This window comes from Falco punctatus (genome assembly GCF_963210335.1).
Source record: "Falco punctatus genome assembly, chromosome: 1".
In the NCBI taxonomy this organism is placed as follows: domain Eukaryota; kingdom Metazoa; phylum Chordata; class Aves; order Falconiformes; family Falconidae; genus Falco; species Falco punctatus.
In genome coordinates, this window is record NC_137580.1 from 37,348,476 (window position 1) to 37,366,641 (window position 18,166).

At 37.4% G+C, this 18,166-nt stretch overlaps 1 protein-coding gene across 2 annotated transcripts in view; it reads left to right on the forward strand.

Moving 5' to 3' along the window:
- SH3RF1 (SH3 domain containing ring finger 1) overlaps window positions 1-18,166 on the forward strand; it is a 90,561-nt gene that overhangs the window by 65,508 nt on the left and 6,887 nt on the right. For both annotated transcript variants that reach the window (XM_080372300.1, XM_080372301.1), the window contains exons 7-11: window positions 5,930-6,087; window positions 8,841-9,011; window positions 9,172-9,431; window positions 12,904-13,262; window positions 15,378-15,712. In XM_080372300.1, coding sequence (XP_080228426.1) covers window positions 5,930-6,087; window positions 8,841-9,011; window positions 9,172-9,431; window positions 12,904-13,262; window positions 15,378-15,712 — 1,283 coding nt within the window. The remainder of the gene's footprint in view (window positions 1-5,929; window positions 6,088-8,840; window positions 9,012-9,171; window positions 9,432-12,903; window positions 13,263-15,377; window positions 15,713-18,166) is intronic.

Genomic DNA, 18,166 nt, shown 5'->3' on the forward strand with positions numbered 1-18,166 from the left:
GGAGCCCAGAACTGGACACAGTACTCCAGGTTTGGCCTCATCAGTGCTGAGGAGAGGGAAAGGATCACTTCCCTTGACCTGCTAGCAAGACTACGCCTAATGAAGCCCAGGATACCGTTACCCTTCTTTGCCACAAGGCTCATTTTTGCCTTTGCCTCATTGTTGGCTCATGTTCTTTGTGTCTACCAGGAAGGACCCCCAGGTCCTTTTTTTGCATATGATGTGTACCTCTAATACTAGAAACAATTAGCTGCTTATATGTATCCATGTAATCTTTTATACTTTGTTCATCCTGTCCTTCAGAAAATACCTGTGAGAACTGAGCAAATAAAATCATTGTTGGTATCATCTGTGCTCTTAGGCAGAATACAAGTCTAGCTAACATACAGGCTGCAGACATTTAGTAATTGATTTGATTCATTGCTGAGATACGTTTTGGAGAGGATAGGGTAGGCAGGATTCAAAGCACCGTTTCAAAAGTTCTGTCAGAAGTTGCCTTTTTTCTCCTCTCAGAAGAAAACACTTCTGTTTGTTATTAAGAATCAGTAGTTCTTTCTTTGGTGCCAACATGGAAAAATACTTTATTTTGGTGCTGGTGCAAAGTCATTAAACCACCTCCAGTGCTTTAGTTGCATAAGCTTGTTCAAAAGCAGCCTCACCATTGGTACCCACAGGAATTAAATTAACAGTGCTAAATGCAGCATGGAGTGAAACTCCTGCCCCATGATTGTCCTGTATCCTGGAGTGCTACTTTCTCTTTGTGATAACCATGTTCCTGGTTATGTTTCCAATTAGGCATATAATTCCTATGGAGAATCTGAATTATTCTCTGCCACCTCTTTAAAAGTCAATAACCTTCTGTACATAATGTTCTGTTTCTTCTTGACTTGTTTTCAACATGACTAAAATACAAACTGGCAGCTCAGTTTAGAGTCAGGTGGTTCCTGTGTTTTTTTACTATAGTGGATATTAGATAATGATGCAGTTTATAGTCACAGACTGTGAAGCGTCTTTTACGTCACTTTTTCTCTTGCTTTGTATTTCTTGTTGTAATTTTAGAAATGTGCACAACGGTTCTGACAGAGCAAGAGAGAAAGTGATGATCTTGTGTCTCTGGATGTTTCCCTTCTGGAAATACCCTTCCTGACATTCTGAGCTTTAATTTCAAACTACAGAACAATTGTGATTGTGTGATTTAATACATCAGAAGTGGTTGGCTTGAGTTCTTTTACTCTTTTTTTTTTTTTTTTTTGCTTTTGTAAGTATAAACTCCTGCATTTCTCTAAGCTTCTCCCTTTAACTTTTTCTTCATTTCTCAACACTAAGCAAATGACAGAGTTGGATTGGAACAGAGAGTTTCTCTTTAGCATGAAGATGGTTTCATTGTATCTTCTTCCTATCAATGATTTTGGAGTTTATAACACTATTTAAAAGTAAATGTTTTAGTTGATTTACAGTTATTGTGAGCAAGCCATTTATACAACTTCTTTTACTTGGTGCCAAACTCAGAACAAGGGGAAAGAAGACATCAGAAAGGATGAGCATGATTCCCCATCAGTGAAGAAGAGAAGGATATATTCCTTTACAGTAATCCTGAGCTTACACATCTTTGCTACATTTATCTGTCCTGACTCTGGAAGCAAAGAAAAGCTGGTGTCTTCTCTTACCTTTTGTAAGAAAGATGAGTGTTTTATTGGTAAGAGAAGATACTATGAGCTGTCCTGTTCAGTAGCAAGTTTCTCTAAGATAGTTGAGATTAATTCCTAGCCCAAATAAGCCTGTGAGTCTTTTGTCTGTGTATATGTATAGGATCACTTTTTAGTTTGTTATGTTGTTGGGTTTTTTTTATAATTACTATGGTGGTTCAAAAAATACCAATTGTATTAATTTTATTTTGTCCGTAATAATCTTTTGTAGATGTTATTTGGTACCAAACATTGTATGAAGTAAGTAATTTACAAATTTGCAGCCAAAATTGACACAAATACAATTTAGGAATGAGAGTGCTTTTGTCAAGTGACCATACACCTTATCTGCTGCTTCTGTCACTTAAAATTTAGTTTGTATTCAGAAAATGCGGTGATTTATTGGAAACTTTTATCTTACAGCAGCATTTCTTTAGCCAGACACATTAATTCTTGTTTTGTGTTTTGAGGTTTGATTTTTTGAAATTGAAGAAGCTATGAACTGAGACAAACTTCTCACAACTGAAGCTTTTGACTGTGATATTATCACTTACACTGTTCTCTGGGGCTTCAAACCACAACTTTGCCCTTAACAGGCATTAACTGATCTGCTTTTCTTGGCTACTGGCATTTTTGAACCTTGTAGCTGCTTAGTATATTTGAAGTTCTTCATAAAATATAAATAGCAGATGTCAAGTTCAATAGTTGTGGGGTAAAAATATGCACATACAATTACGTAAGGCTCATTTAATTGGGAGGAAATTCTTGGATGTAATTTATAAGGTAGTTATCTAATGGAGGAGATCTAGTTGCTATAGATTTTGCTGAAAAAACTCTTAAAGGGAGTATGTGATTTGAACCATGATATGGGAAAAACAGAGACAAAATACACCACAACAAAGTTAGAGTTACGTTCAAAAACAGCAGCAGAAAAACAGAATTTAGCAATAACAGATACCTTCCTTTCATTCTGCCTTTACCGTCTCTTGAGAAGTTAAAAGTGTTTTACATTGCAATCAATCTAGATATCCATATTGCTACTTTTGCAGATTGAATATGTTGACTTTGCAATGGTGTCATGGTAGGTGCACTTAACTAGCAGAAATAGGTGGTCTGTGTTTGGATGGTGCACATTCAGTTACGTGCTGAAGATTTAAAAAATGAAAAAAATCCCTGTTTTTTCTGGTCGTGTTCTCTTGCGCGCACACACACACACAAAAATTGCCCCTCTGTTAAATTATATAAGGTAGTCTGAATTACTGTTAATGAGGCACAAGCTGTGAAGGTTATAGTATACTGATAACATTTCGCTCTCTTTTATGTAGTTCCAGCTGATTCAATAGTGTTAGTCAGGAGGAGGTTTAAATAAGAACTGTCTGAATTTTAACCAACAAAAATTCAAATCAGCTTTTGTTGGGAAGAGGAAGCCGCTGAAAGAAACAGTGAGGTTTTGTATGAGAGGCCTGTTCTTGGTAACATATATTTATAGTTCAGGAATTTTGTTAAACATGAACCTTAATTTGTTAGCCTTCAGGGGATTTAGCAAGTCATATATTTTTTCCTAGACCTTGTGAGTGTGAAGACAGTTAAGGAATGTTTTTTTTCCACTGCTATGCCTTTTGTTATTCTTTGGGTAAGCTCATTATTGATCTTCAGTTGACTGATAAGGGAATGGAGCCTAATTATATTTAAACTTAGTAATATGTATGTGTTTCTAGAGTATGGGTACAGGTACTATTTAATGTTTTAAAATATATTATCAAATTATGTAATGTTTCATCTTCCAATTAATAAAAATAGTTTATCACTTATTTGCTCTTTTATATGGTTAAAAGTGTACCTGGCTGAAAAGTATTTGAAAAAACTTTCAATTTCCGCCCCTCAGCTACCTAAAATAAAAATACTCTTTATTATTTACATAAGCACATTTTATTAAATCACATGGGATTTGCATATATCCTTTCACAGAATGTTGAGTATGGGAACCATCAAAACTAGGTTGTGCGCTTGAAGTAGGTCTGTTTCTCGATAGCTAGAAAAATGGTTACATGCCAGAAAACTTCTTGAAAACTTGGCCAGAGCATTTGGATCTGTTTTATCAAGTTGTAGCAGTGCAAGCTGAAGAGCCTTAGTTCTTTAAAGCCTATCAGGTAGTTTCTTTAGATTTCTAGGTACTTGCCAAGTCTTGAGTTTAATTGGGCTGTGGCTCACTGCAGGTTTCATTACCATAGTAATAGACATGGGGAGGGGAGCAGAACCTGAATAAGGCAGAATCAAATGGAGCTGGGAGGGTGCCTTTATTGCAGCTAAAAATTCGATGTATGTTGTGTGTTCAAATGAATAAAATACAATGCCCAGCATTTGTATCTTTAGAGATGCAGGACGTGTGGAATTGTGACAACCTTGATATTGTGCATTAATATAGGTTTAATTTTAAAGATTTCCAGCTGTTCATCTCCTAATGTGGATTTACAGGTTCTACTATGTATGAAGGAATCTAGATGCCTAAAAAAAGATTTGAATTTATATTCTATAGATGGGGTGCCTAAAAGTTAGATGCTCACATTCAGCTTGGATTCAGCTAAGACTTTTGTTGAAGCTGACTGGGAGGGGGAAATAATGTCTGCTGTAAAGCAACTGAAAGAGAAATGTTGGTATTTCAATATGAATTAGCAAGGTATTTTAAAAAGAGTGTTCAATAGATGGGGATTTAGAATGTGAAGCAAATGCAATTGCCGTTCTTGTAAATACCTATTAATATCAGAGCTCACAATGAAGTTTCTCTAGCAGGTCATGTTTGCTTTGTGTTGGATACAGAAGGCCTGTTCTTAAGAAATTGTTAACGTATGATCAGAAAAAAAGCTTTAAATAAACCAGGAACGTTTCACAATATACCATGCAATTTATATCATAACTAAGCATAAGAATTTTGACTGAAAAATTGTGAGTTAATCAGTTTTCTCTACATTTGAAAGCTTTCAGCCATGCAGTTCTTTACTGTGTCATGACAGCATAAGACTATTTGAGAGAGCCGTCTTTTTATTAACTCTTTCACCAGATGCAGCGAGGTAACAATCACAGTGAGCTTATTTTCCTTATAGATTTTTCTTTAGGAAAAAAAAAAAAACACCTTTGGAATTAGGCTGTTGGAGGGGAATTAAAATGATTTTCAATTATATGTTTTCTAAACTGATAATGTAATGCTGTGCTTTTATACCCTGATGTATTGGAAGAGCCAGGCCGTACTTCAGGACATTTTGTTAATTTATATTTTTGGTTTGTGGTTTTTAGACCTGAAGTGGTGTGGATTAGAGTTTGTTTCAGTATTAAAGGATTGCATTAAGTTGAAGATCATGTTTGAATTTAATACAGTTTTACATTTTCAATGCTGGATGGTTTTTGTTACTCTTTTTGTGTGCGTTGTAACACAAATAATTATTTTTGGAAGGGGGGAAGGAAAAGTTCTCCTTTTGTGAGAGACTTTTCCCAGGAGTGTCAGTACACAAGGTCCTAAAGAATTGTCTGAGGCTTTACAGAGCAGAAGGTAACAATTGCTCTATTGATTCTCAAAAGGCATCGAAGCCTGTGGGCAGGACCCCCATTACGAACTGCCTGTAAAGGAACTGTGCCTTTTTACTGGGGTGTTTGTTAAAGATTACCGATCTTGATAATACTGAATTTCAAAAGCTAACTCTTTTAAACTAGAAGAATAGGAGAAAGTGGTAACAATAGCTCAGTGACAATGGTCTCATATTGTGCTGGCTTTTGTAATGTACATCAAAAGAAAATTTCCCCCAGAACGGGTGGTTTGGGGTGCACTGCTGCTGAATTGTATATTATGTTTCAGCTTCAGGTTACAAAAACAATCATGTTTTGAAGTACAGTCAGCAGTAGGATGCAAAATCTACCTCCTGGAAGGCTTCTGATTTTTGTCGAGTCCTATCCTAAAGATGTTATAATTAGAAACAATGCTTTCTGTTTTTCCTGTGCTGAGAAATTGCTTGTCATATGCTTAATTAGCTGCCAAGACGTCAAGATTTTAAACTGGAAAAGGAGAAATAGAGACAAACCTAACTCTTCAGTTATATCGTACTGGTAGGTAAAGGAATAGTGAACTCTGCTCTTTCTTTCACATTTCCTTGGATTATCATACTTTTTTTTGTTTGTTTGTTTTTGTTTTTGCAGCTGATTCAACTCATCAAACTATTGATCATCTGTTGCTATTTTTTTTCTCATAAAATCAGACTATGAATCCCCCACTTCCGCCACCACCACCTCTCTTGTCTGCTGCAGTCGTTGCATCGGCTTCTTCTGGTCCTCAGTCTGCAGGTGTAATACAAAGGCCTACATCAGGATCCACTGACCAAATGGCACATTTACGACCACAGACTCGTCCAAGTGTGTAAGTAAAATTGAAACTCACTACCCGTCAGAAAAATGGAACAAGATCAGTAGCTTCACATGTACTTACATCACACCAGCTGGCTTTGTTCTGCTAGAATTCCCAGAAAGCCAAGCTCACAACTCAGGACAAAAGCAACAAAACATACATAAAGGTGATAGCCCCAAACAACTTTCATACTGAGGGTTATTTATATCTTAGGTAAATATAGTCAGCTGTTACTGTATATACAAAGGACGCACTTCAAAAATATAAAATATATATTTATCATGCAGAAGATGAATGAATCTTTGAGTTAGCAATGAAGATTGTGTAACTTGCAAATGGCAAATACTGGAGTGAATTTATTCAGTGTTTTCTGTTATGTATGGTATGCAAAAGCTATTCCCATATGGAATAACTTATGCCAAAACATAGAAAGTGCTATATTTCATTTAGACTGTTACATTAGTACATCATTGTCAGACAGCTTGTGTAAGTTGCAATTGAAATTTGACTGAAGATTCTACAGTTCACTTAATTAATGGGTGGTAGTTTGGAATGAAGGCAGAAAGCTGGTAGTATTATATCTTCACACTTGTAATACAGGCAAATGTGCGTCATCCTTCTGGGCGAAAATATTTTGTACATTAACATGTGCTGCTGACAACATCTTTTTTCTTGGAAACTTATTTGTGTGCAGCTTGGAGAATAAGAACGATAAAAAAAAATAAAATTCAGGAGTGGCTGAACCATCTAACAGGGGCACGTTTGAATAATGCAAGGAATGCCTTTGTTCTCTGTCTTTATTTTTGTCTTCCCACCAGGTTTCCTCCCACTCCAAAAGAGCGCTCTTCTTGTATAGCAGGTGCATCTGGATTTGGGCAGTTTCTTTGGTGTCAAGCATTTTAGCACTGCTTCTTATGGATTATTGTGCTTAGTGTAGTTAATCAAGTTCCCATCTCATTTATTCCCATCCTCCATCTTCAAAGGGTTGCCCTATAAGAGATTACTAATGAAATTTGGAATGATTTAACTAAAAGGGACGTTAATGAACACCAATTAAAGCACGTCAGTTGCTTTCCCATAGAGTTTCAGTATGTAGCTTTGTAGATCACCCCTAAATCACATATCACTGAAGCCTTTTGTTGCCAGTGTGTCATGTTGCCTTTAAAGCATATTTTGGACTTGCTTTGCCGGGTACCTATATTGCCTTTAAAGCATTTTTGCAGATAATGTTAAGTTTTCTGCGTGGACAGCAAGGAACAAAAATACAATGCAAAAAGGAGAAGCATACAGTTAATGCTATTGTTGCTGTGCACAAAAGACATTTTTGACAAAAGAATGTTTTGCAAAGCTACTTTTTTACCCTTGGGGTTCCAAGGGGAGTGGGAAAAAATGGCATTAGAAGTAGTTGTGCATCCTTTTTCAAAAAAGGGGATGTTCTACTGGTCTACCCTAATTGGCTGCCTCTTGCGAAAAATATATTCTTTTGGGGAAAATGTGATTTATTAGAATGCTATTTCCCATAGGTCTGGGTCCATAATTATATAAACATGTTTATATAAACAGTTTAAATAGGTTTCTTGTGTTCAAACTGTGGCAGAAAATAGAACACTGTGGTGGTTAAAACAGTATCACGTTTTAATGTGATTACAGGAAACTGTGCAATCTTATGTGAAGACTTCCCTAGGAATATTCCAGCATGCAACTGCAGGAGCTTCAGTTTTATTTTTGCTTTTTTTTTCCTAAGAATGTTTTTTTTAAAAGGAAAAAATGCAAAATGTTTCTGAACTCTCAGTATGGTTTCAGATGCACTGTATTATACATTAATCTTGCTTAGAAGGAAAAAAGGGAAATTAGCTTTACAAGTGAGTAACTGGTAGCTACCTTATCCATAGACTTCAAGTTCTAGTAACATATCTTTTGACACTGAAGTTGCACAGGGAGGCTCCAATTTTGCAATATGAAGACTAGTTCTGATACTGATCTTTCATTCCCAACTAGCAGGATTTATCTGGGCTCCCCATTCTTCCTCAAAAAAAAAGAAGTTGCCATGTCACAAAGCGTGAGAGATACTAGAAGCTGGTGTAGGGAGAGAGAAGTGGGGTGTGCTGGGGTCTATAGTTGATAATGATAGACTCATTTAGGTTGGAAAAATCATAAAGTCCAACCATATGAGATCATAAAGTCCAACCATTAACCCAGGACTGCAAAGTCCATCACTAAACCATGTCCCTAAGCACTGCATCAATGTGTTTTTTAAATACCTCCGGGGATGGTGATTCCGCCACCTCCCTGGGCAGCCTGTCCCAACGCTCGACCACCCTTGCAGTAAAGAAATTTTTCTTAATGTCCAATCGAAACCTCCCCTGGCGCAGCTTGAGGCCGTTTCCTCTTGTCCTATCATGTGTTACCTGGGAGAACAGACCTACCCACACCTGCCTACAACCTCCTTTCAGGTAGTTGTAGAGAGATAAATAGGTGTAGATAAACACCTATTTAATGAAGTTCATTAACTTAATTAAGAAAATAGTTTTATTAGAAGTATTGTACATTACATTTAAGTGCAGTTAGGAGGATATTCTTAATGGTCATTGTTTCCTTTAATGTTGCCATAACTTCTGTTTTAATATGGTAACAGTATGATAGATCAACTAACACATAACTCTTTCTGCCTTGCCTTCTTATCTCTGACTGAACTGTCAGAAAACACAAGTGACGTTTAGGGTTGATTTAGCTTTATCAGTTGCATCTACTTTCCTGTCTGTTAGGTATATTGCTATATACCCTTACACTCCTCGAAAAGAAGATGAACTGGAACTGCGGAAGGGAGAAATGTTCTTAGTGTTTGAACGCTGTCAAGATGGCTGGTTCAAGGGAACTTCCATGCATACAAGCAAGATTGGTGTGTTTCCTGGAAATTACGTGGCTCCAGTTACAAGGTATACTTTTATACAAGCGTCTAAACAGTTTATCTACTTTCCAGTTCAAAATGATTCTGTTCTTTTATTTAATGCTAAAATTGGATAATAAAGAGCTGTGAGTTTAGTAACTAGCTCATTTTTCAGTTGTGTTTTACTGTTTTGCTTTTATTTTTGGCAGGACAGTGACAAGTGCATCACAAACAAAAGTTCCCATGTCTACTGCTGGCCAAACGGGACGAGTGGTGACTATGGTCAGTCCTTCCACTGCTAGTGGAACATCTCAGAAGCTCCAGGGAAATGGTGTGGCAGTGAACTCCAGCACAGTACCCACAGCTGTGGTCTCTGCAGCACATATCCAGACTAGTGCACAAACCAAGGTCCTTATGCACGTGACAGGACAAATGACAGTCAACCAGGCTCGCAATGCAGTTAGAACAGGTAAAAAGAAAAAAGAAGCCTTTATGTGTGGTAGACAACCTGTAAGGTCTGTCTGGGCAAGTGGCTGGAGTCAGGGTATGTGTAAATATGTGTTGGGTTTTATTTAAGGCATTTTTAACATAGTTTTTTTAGTTGTATGCTTACTGTAATGACAATATATCTCTCTGGATTGCTGAATCTTTTATTCTCCTCTAAGCAACTCTGTGTACGTACATACTCCTACTGTTGGGAATTTATATGCCAAGCACTTAAGGTGGACCTTTTTTTATTCCAGCAGTATACGGGATGGGGACATTCTTTGAGCTTCCCTACTCATATGCAATTCATATAGTAATAAAAGTGATAAGAACATCTGAGTCATAGCTTATTTTTTCATGTTAACTGCGTAATAGCTACAGATTGCTCTAATTTAGTATTCACTTTTAAATTATCTCCTAACATCTTTGAAGACCTTTAGCATTCATTCCTTCTTCTTTTTCAGGTCTCTGGCTCAGGGTTGGTCCTTAGGCATTCCAGTTTGTTCTCTAACCTTGACTGCAACTTCTTTCAGCTTTGACTCTGAAACACTAAAGCTATACTGGCTTCAAGACCTACATGATCTATTTCATAAAATCCTGTATTTCTGACAGGTATAACTGCCTTTACTGTCCGGGGCAGGCCACATCATAGTGAAACATGCCTTCTTGTTATTTAAACCCACATCCAAAAAGGTTGATAGTGGTGTTTTCAAGAGTTTTTGTTTACCAAATCCATGCACTCCTCTGTGGATTTGCCAGGCTAGGAAAATACCACACAACTGGAGCCTGATGTGTTCCAGTTGCTCCTAGGGCCACAAAAGAAAAGGAAAAAAACCCACTCCATTTCAAACTCTCCCAGTGTTCCCCCTTTCAGCCTTGAACTGGGGGCCTAAGATCTCTTGGCTGAGAGAGTCATGACAAAGGTTTTCTTTAATCGCAAGATTCTTACTGGCAGAGCAGAAGAAAAGCAAAAGATGCAAATGTTATTATCTGTTATCCCCTTAAGGATGATTGTTTCTTATGGTCTCAAAATCCAGGATTTAGCTCACTCCCTCTTCAGTGTCACGCATCTCCTAAAACACCCTGTGCATCTTCAGATGTCAGCACCAGGTTTGCTTTTGGAGGTCAGATACATCTTTACGTATTTCATTTCTTTAATTGGCTCCATCTTTCTCCAGTCTGATCTTAGGCTGGAACAGATGTGATAGTCCTCTGTAACAACTTTATTCTTTACCTTTAAATAAAAATAACCAGGTGCTATTGGCAGCTGTAAGAGAAACTACGCAAAGCATCTGTACTTTCCTGCCTCTCAGGCATAGGTGGTTTCTACTCTAAACCCTTTTGAGCTGCTTAGAAGTTTGCAAGTGACAGCACAAAGGAGGAAGCTCCTATGGGCTCCAGAGGCCTTTCTGTCCCCACATCTCTGCTCCACTGGCAAGATAAATGAGCTCTTATGGTTCCATTCAGCTGGCAAATACAACATATTTCCCACCAACTTTTCAAGTCCCAAATGGAAAAATCAAAGGGGCTGCACTCTCTCCAGAGAATTCAACGTTGGATTGTGGTGTAAAGGTGTACTTTACAAATACAAATACAAAATCAGTCACAAATACAGATCTGTCCCTTATGAGGGCCTGAAAACTGAAGCAATAACAGCTGCTTTATGGTCAAATGTTACAGAAAACTTTGTAGTCAGCATCTGAAATGTGATCATCTTGAGCTTTCCCTAGCACCTGTGCGGAGTGTTACCCTCTCAATGAGGCTTCGTAGTTCAGTGCTGCATTTTGTAGGACTGTTCTTCAGTTCCAATTTAGCTCAGGACATTGAAGACCCTTCTTCAAATGATCCTGGCGAGACATTGCTTGACATCACCCTCGCTGAGAGGGTATGCATTCTTTGATTGAAAGGAACTGAGAAGAAAATGTATATTCTGCCTATTTCATTAAATGATGAACTGTGTGAAAATAGGGTGACTTGAAACATTTTTCCTATGGATTCCTCAGGGATAAGAAAACAAAACCAGAAAGCCATTCCACGCTTGTACTCCATTGACTGCATGTAAGTATAGATGTATCTTGAAGAATAGCAGCTACTTGTAAGAAAACTGACTTTGTCTGACGAGCAAAAGACAGCGTGAATAATTGTTTTTTACAAAAAAATCTTGCTGGACTCTCCTTATCTTCCTTTTTCAAATGTTTATGGTACTCAAGCATTAGGAAGGGTCTGCTGCAGGGGAAGAGGTGATGTACCAGAAAATACACATAGCATTTAATGGTGCTTTCTTTTTAAGAAGGAATTTGTGTTTCTTATAGGGATTGTAATTGGATCTAATACTGTATGATTGTTATATCAAATTTGTGAACTTTGTCAGTCTTCTCTATTATAATGTTGATGCAATCTAACCAAATTATCAGGGGAATTTGTGGAGAGCAGAATAAAGAGAGCAAGTGCTGGAGGCTTGATTCCAGGATATCACTTATAACAAGCCCGAAACTCTAATTAGTATCTGAAAAATCAGTGAATGGATACATTTGAGATATACATGCACCAAGCTAGAGAGATGACCCCTTCTTAGATGCTAAGTTTCAGGTTGTTTGAAGAAAAGAGACTGTGCAGCACTGGGATGCTGCATTTCGCCTTATTATTTGGTTAAGATGTCTGCACTTCATACCACCCAGTGGTGCAGATACCCAAGTTGTTCAAATGATCTGAAAGCATGTGTGGTTGACCATATAACTGTAATAGCAATGTTGCTTCTTGGAAAGGATAAATTGGTTCATGCAGAACTCTGTGCTTTGCAGCTAGGCTGCAGCCCTGGTTAGTATATTCAGCCCTGTGCTATTCTCCAACTTCCAGTGTAGATGTTCCTTTTATTTCACAGGGTATGAGTAAATCCACTTCTATATTTAAACTTCCCAAGAGACAATAGCTTACGTTTTCAGAGAAACCACTCATAGCAGTAATTGCCCCTGTACTTATTGTTTGAAAGACTCACTAAATCTGTTGTGGATTTTCTGAATAGTTTAGGCAAAACAATCCAATTATATTTTTAGCAGCTTCTATAAGGAGTGTTTCTTTCTACTTTGTTTTATGTGCCCTGACAACTACACAGCATATTAAAAGGAACAAAAAAGTTCCAGGCAGTATTTAGTTAGCACTTATGAACTAAAATGTAATCTTCACTTTACATCTCCATATCTGAAGCATTTTACTTAGCAGTTCGGATTTCTCCACAGTGCTGTTATTCTTCTGCTGTATACTGGTGCAAGTAGGGTAGCATATGCTAGTTTATTCTGGTGAGATAAATTTAGTGCTATGTAAGATGTCATTATAGTAATATATGTTATGAAGGTGGGAAGGAAGCTCCTTATGACTGATTAGCTGTAACACGGTGACTGTACCTCACTGTGTCTTGTGAAAAGATGAACTCTCTCACATTTTGTTCTTTGTTACAGTTGCCACACACAGTCAAGAAAGACCTACGGCAGCAGTCACACCTATACAAGCACAGAGTCCAACATGCCTTATTCCTGCAGCTGTGATCATTCCTCACCACTCTGTTGCCTCCCAGCAGCTCCAGCCCCAGCTTCCAAATACTGCTGCTTATGTCACAGCTGTGAATGTGAACCGCTCAACTATACCAATGGCGTGTGCAGCAGCTTCTTTGAATTCTCCCAACATTGCTGCTTCATCTTTGGAGGGAGATATTAGTGGAAGAACTGTAAACACTCACCCTGGAGCTCCTGCATCTCCAGAGAGTGCTTTAGCAGCTGGTGGAAATGCTGCTGTCAGTAAAACAGACAAGGATGGCAAGGTGGGTAGAAAGTAAAATCATTCCCTTGAATTCTCCCATTTTCTTCATGCAAACTTGTAAGGGATCCATATTTTTTTTCTTACATTTGCTGAATAGCAGCATTGTAAGGTTTTTAAGACTGAGCCTGAAACTCAGGCAGCCATTTTGTGACTACAGCTATGGGCAAATTTATTCTTGGCCATATAAGAATAATTTAGAATCCATAAAATACAGAACAGACCTTGGAGAAGGGTTGAAATAGGGTAGCAGGTTCGTGCCTTAAGCCGGAGAAACAAAGTGTGAATGGGTAGAGTTCAGAACTGTTAGTTGGATTGCTGGAATTTTAGGTATTTTGTTCTTGTTTACCTGCAGTCAGTTTCCTGAATACTTTAGAAAGTTGTATTGTTAGCAGATGTTATCAGTAAGTATCTGTAAACTAAGAAGCCTGTGATGCCAGCTATCTCCCCCCCCAAAAAAAAACACTTGAAACACAAACAAACAATAAAAAAAACCCAACCCATGAACTTGCAAGAACATAAGTTCAATCTAATGTAATAAACCTAATATTTAGTGAAAATCAGTATTCTTTACGTTACCTTCCTTATTAGGCAGACATACAGAGAGTTTATGAAAAACACATTACCAGCAATGTTTATTGGACAAAGGAAAAAAAAAAGCACATAACTCTGTCTTTTATAAATGTAGATCAGTAGAGTCTGTAGTGATTCTGCTTTCCTTCCTTCTATTTGAAGTATTTTTCTCTGTGTCTAATCTCATTCTCACTGTCCTACAAGCCGTATAATGGTTATATTGTAGGCAGAAACATTCCCCCAACTTTCTAACTGGTTTTGTTTTACAATTGTGATGTAGTCAGAAATATTTTTTCTCCTTTTGACACTTTCTTTACATCTCAAGTGTTTTAGAATTTACCTTTAGTACTCTTTAGCCACAAGCATTCCTTAATGAAGTTTATGTAGGTTTTAATCATACGCTGTACACTAATCTCACCCACTTTTTAATTTATTTTTTTCATTATTGTTGAGTGGAGGTATCTAGTTATCTAGTACTTCGTTTTAAAATTACTTCAGCCATAGCCACCGAAATCAGACTGAGGTGCTTTTAGAAAACTCGCAATTTTAAGTTTAAAGATGCTAATGTATTTGGACTGTTAATTTCTTTGCATTTCTCTCTTCTTTTTTTTCTTTTTTTCTTTTTTTCCCCCATTTGGTAGACAGCAGATCTTTGCTGAAATAGCTTTAAGTTATTGGAGACTTGGAAGAAGGACCAAGGATTTTTCATTCACAGTTCACCAATTTCACTGCATCCCAGGCTATAATAAAAAACTCACATTGCTCATGCTTTTTTCTTTCTGTAGTTAAATAACTTATTTTTGTCTCCAGGGCTTACAATCTGGCACCTCTTATAAGCACCAAATTTACTCAGTCAAAGGGTTGGTAAGAACATGACTGCCACACCCCCTTAAAAAAAAGACAAAAAACACAAAAGCTACTTAAATAATTCTCTTCAGGGTAAGTAATAGTCTTCAGGGATTCCTGTCTGGACAAGCAAAAAGAATGTTTACAATTCTTCCCTCTAGCAGAGCAGCAAAACACAATACATTCCCCTTGTGGCAAATTTCTGTTAAATCATGAAGGTCTTCCCTTACTGAGGGAGGATAAATAAAAGACACTTATCTAAACAGCAGCCTCCGGGGCAGACTTTTCTCCCTGCTTGGTTTGAAATGACTCTTTATGCCTTCCTAGAAACCTCCATATTAACAAAATGTTTTACTGCTTAGATTCCCACAGTGGGAATCTAACTTCTCACTCCTTTTTCTAGACAACCTTTTGGGCCACTGCCATTGGCTTTTAAGGTAAGCCTTAGCTTAACTAACTAAGCAAAAGGACTTAGCAGGTTTATGGTCTAAATGACTTACTGGTTTTCTCTTTAGAATTTTAATAATTATCTGTCTCTTTTATAATTTTCATAATTATCTTTTGTAGTTTGTACAGTCTTAAATATGTCCTCATAATTTACTGAGTCCTGTCTGATCACAATGTCATCTGTCAGAATGAAATGTTCAACTCTTGATGGGAGACTTCTGTTCTAAAATGAGGCACTGCTTTTTGTTTACAGAAAGAAAAAAAAGGTTTGCTGAAATTGCTTTCTGGAGCGTCCACGAAACGCAAGCCACGATTGTCACCTCCAGCATCACCAACACTGGAGGCTGAGCAAGCAGCCGCAGAGTTAGCCCTGCAAGGTGCAGTTGGGCCAGAGCTTCCATCAGCAGGTGGTCACAGCAAAGCTGGATCCTGTCCCACGGACAGTGAGGTTTCTGGGCTGGCACAGGAGACACTGCATCGGAAAACAAGTTCCCTGGATTCTTCTATTCCAATAGCGCCACCGCCTCGGCAGCCTTGCTCATCCCTGGGTCCAGTCCTGAATGAATCCAGGCCTCTTGTCTGTGAAAGGTAAATCATCCCATGCAGCTAGACTCAGGCAAACCAAGAAAAAAAATCAACTTTCTGACACCTGCAGTGTCTATTAGACTGCTTCAAAAAGCTGAGATTTTTATAGCAAGATGAAACTTACTTTGTTAACAATGCTTTATATGCTTATCAACTAATGCTTATGTTTATATTTGCTTACTTTTTGTGTTACTTTGAGGTTTTGTTATGAATAGACATTCAAATAAGGTGATCACAGTTTTGGTGTGAGTACTGAGGTAGATAAAATAGGCTTCCTGTTTTGCAAAACATGAACGCATTATATTCTTGCATTTATGAATACCAGCTTAGTCCTTTAAGGTTATTAGCAATGTAAAACTGCCAACCTACATATATGGTGAATGAGATCCTTATCTATGAGTAGGCTTAATACGTGATTTCTTGAGCTGTTGCAAAGATACTTTTACTACCTAAATGCCCCATTACTGTGCACTCCACATAGCAAGCTCTAGGGCAGCCTCTGTGTCCTGGCAAATAAGTCTGAAAAACATGTAGTTGTCTGGACTCTAAAACTGCCAGGCAGTTGCTTTAAAATTCTGTCGCTTTTCTTTTGCGTCCATCTATTACTTTCAAATATCAAAGTCCTCATCAGTAGATTGCACGTACTATGAAGGAAGTCACAGTTTTCTAACCACTGTCTCTTTTTTATTATTCCTGGTAGTAGACAACCAATATGAAGAGTATCCTAGGATTTGTTTTGCTGTAGCTACAGGATTGTGTGGCCTACAGGAAAAAACAGTGGAGTTAGAATGTTTTAAGAGCTCAAGGACTGAACTGATTCATGCTGACTGTATTGTAGACTTTGTTCTGATACTACTAACTCATGGTGCGTGGGTGTACTGTTGTATTTCCAGAGGCCCATTGATCTTGTTATATCCATATGTTAAGAGCCAGACAGCAGATAAGTTTCGACTTTGTCTTTTATTTTACTTCTGTTATACCTTTAATGCTTTTTAAAACATTATTACTGTTTCTATGCAGTTTCCTTGCAGGAAATTTCTATTTCATACTGAATTTCAGAAGTAGATTTACATTTATAGATGGAGCATAAAACTTCAAAGACTTTCCTTTAAGAATAACATCATTTATTTTCACATTGTCATCAGTCTGTTTGGCGCAGTAATATGTTTCTGTGCTTTGAATGTGAAAATAATTCCAAATTCATTCTGGCATGACCAGTGGGTATTTGTGTAAAGCTATTTGCATCCTCACGAAAAGTAGTTTTTTCCACTTCCATGGTGGAAATATTTCTTCTCAGAACTGCTTAAAGAAAGCGATGCTATATATTTTTGTTTATCTAGTAATAACACACACTCAAACTTTTTAATACATCTCTGTATCTTTACTATTATTTAAGTGAGAATACGTACCAGAGAAATACTACCACAAGATCATTCTCTTTGGTACTCATGCAGAATTGTTACATTTTGGTCAGTGTATTTAAATAAATTTTCATTTGGGTTCCCTTTGTCCTTTTCTGGTCAAGGTTGTTTTTTTTTTCTGCAGATGTGCTTTTGCCACATTTCCATTTCCTTAAAACAAATTGCTTAAAATATGTTGCTTAATAATACTTACTGCTTACCTTGTACTCAATATCTTGAAAGTAATTTATAAGCATTGATTAACCTTCATTAGTCTTGAAGGAGGGGTCAGTAAGAAACATACTGATGATGCAGTAGGATCTTCAGTGAAAACTTGGAGTTGAAAAGAAAAATATTCATGAGGATAAGCTCAACAAAAAGCTGAAGAACAGAGAAATCTGCTGATATTATTCTGCTCTTACATATCACAATTGCAATCACAGGCTACAATGATTGGAGAAAGAAACATTACTCTCTGTTCTGACTCTGGCTTTGCAGTGTAATCGTTAGTGTTCAAGTTTTATTTTCAAAAGTGACTAGAGGACTTAGGTGTCAGGTTCTGCTGATTATTCTGAATGGAATAGGAGCAAAAGTAGCTGGCTGAACCCTGGAAAGCACTTGAAAATGTTCCTGGTTTGGATGTGGAGTTTTCCCCGTATTCCTTCCTTCCTTTAAGATGCAATATCCAATTTTTGGTCTTATCCCACTGTTTCTCCATTTACTAGAATTGAAAGTTGACCTAGATTATGTCTTTCCTGTAGGTTCTACTGAAAATTGGAAGAAAAAATTGTGAATTTGTTTCCAATCATAAAGAATAAATGGGTGGGCGTTTGATTTGTTTAATAGCAAAGAAGCTCTTTGTGACATGGATTTGCAGATGCATTCTTAATACTAGTGGCCATTTCACTAAAGGAAGGGAAGATGATGACATTCCTTTCCATCTTACTTTTGCAGGTCTTCTCTGTATTTCCCATTCTTATATTCTCTCTTCTCCTGTGAACTAGGTTGGTTGATCACTGTGGTCCATGGTCTTTCATATGTTCCCTGTATGGAAGGA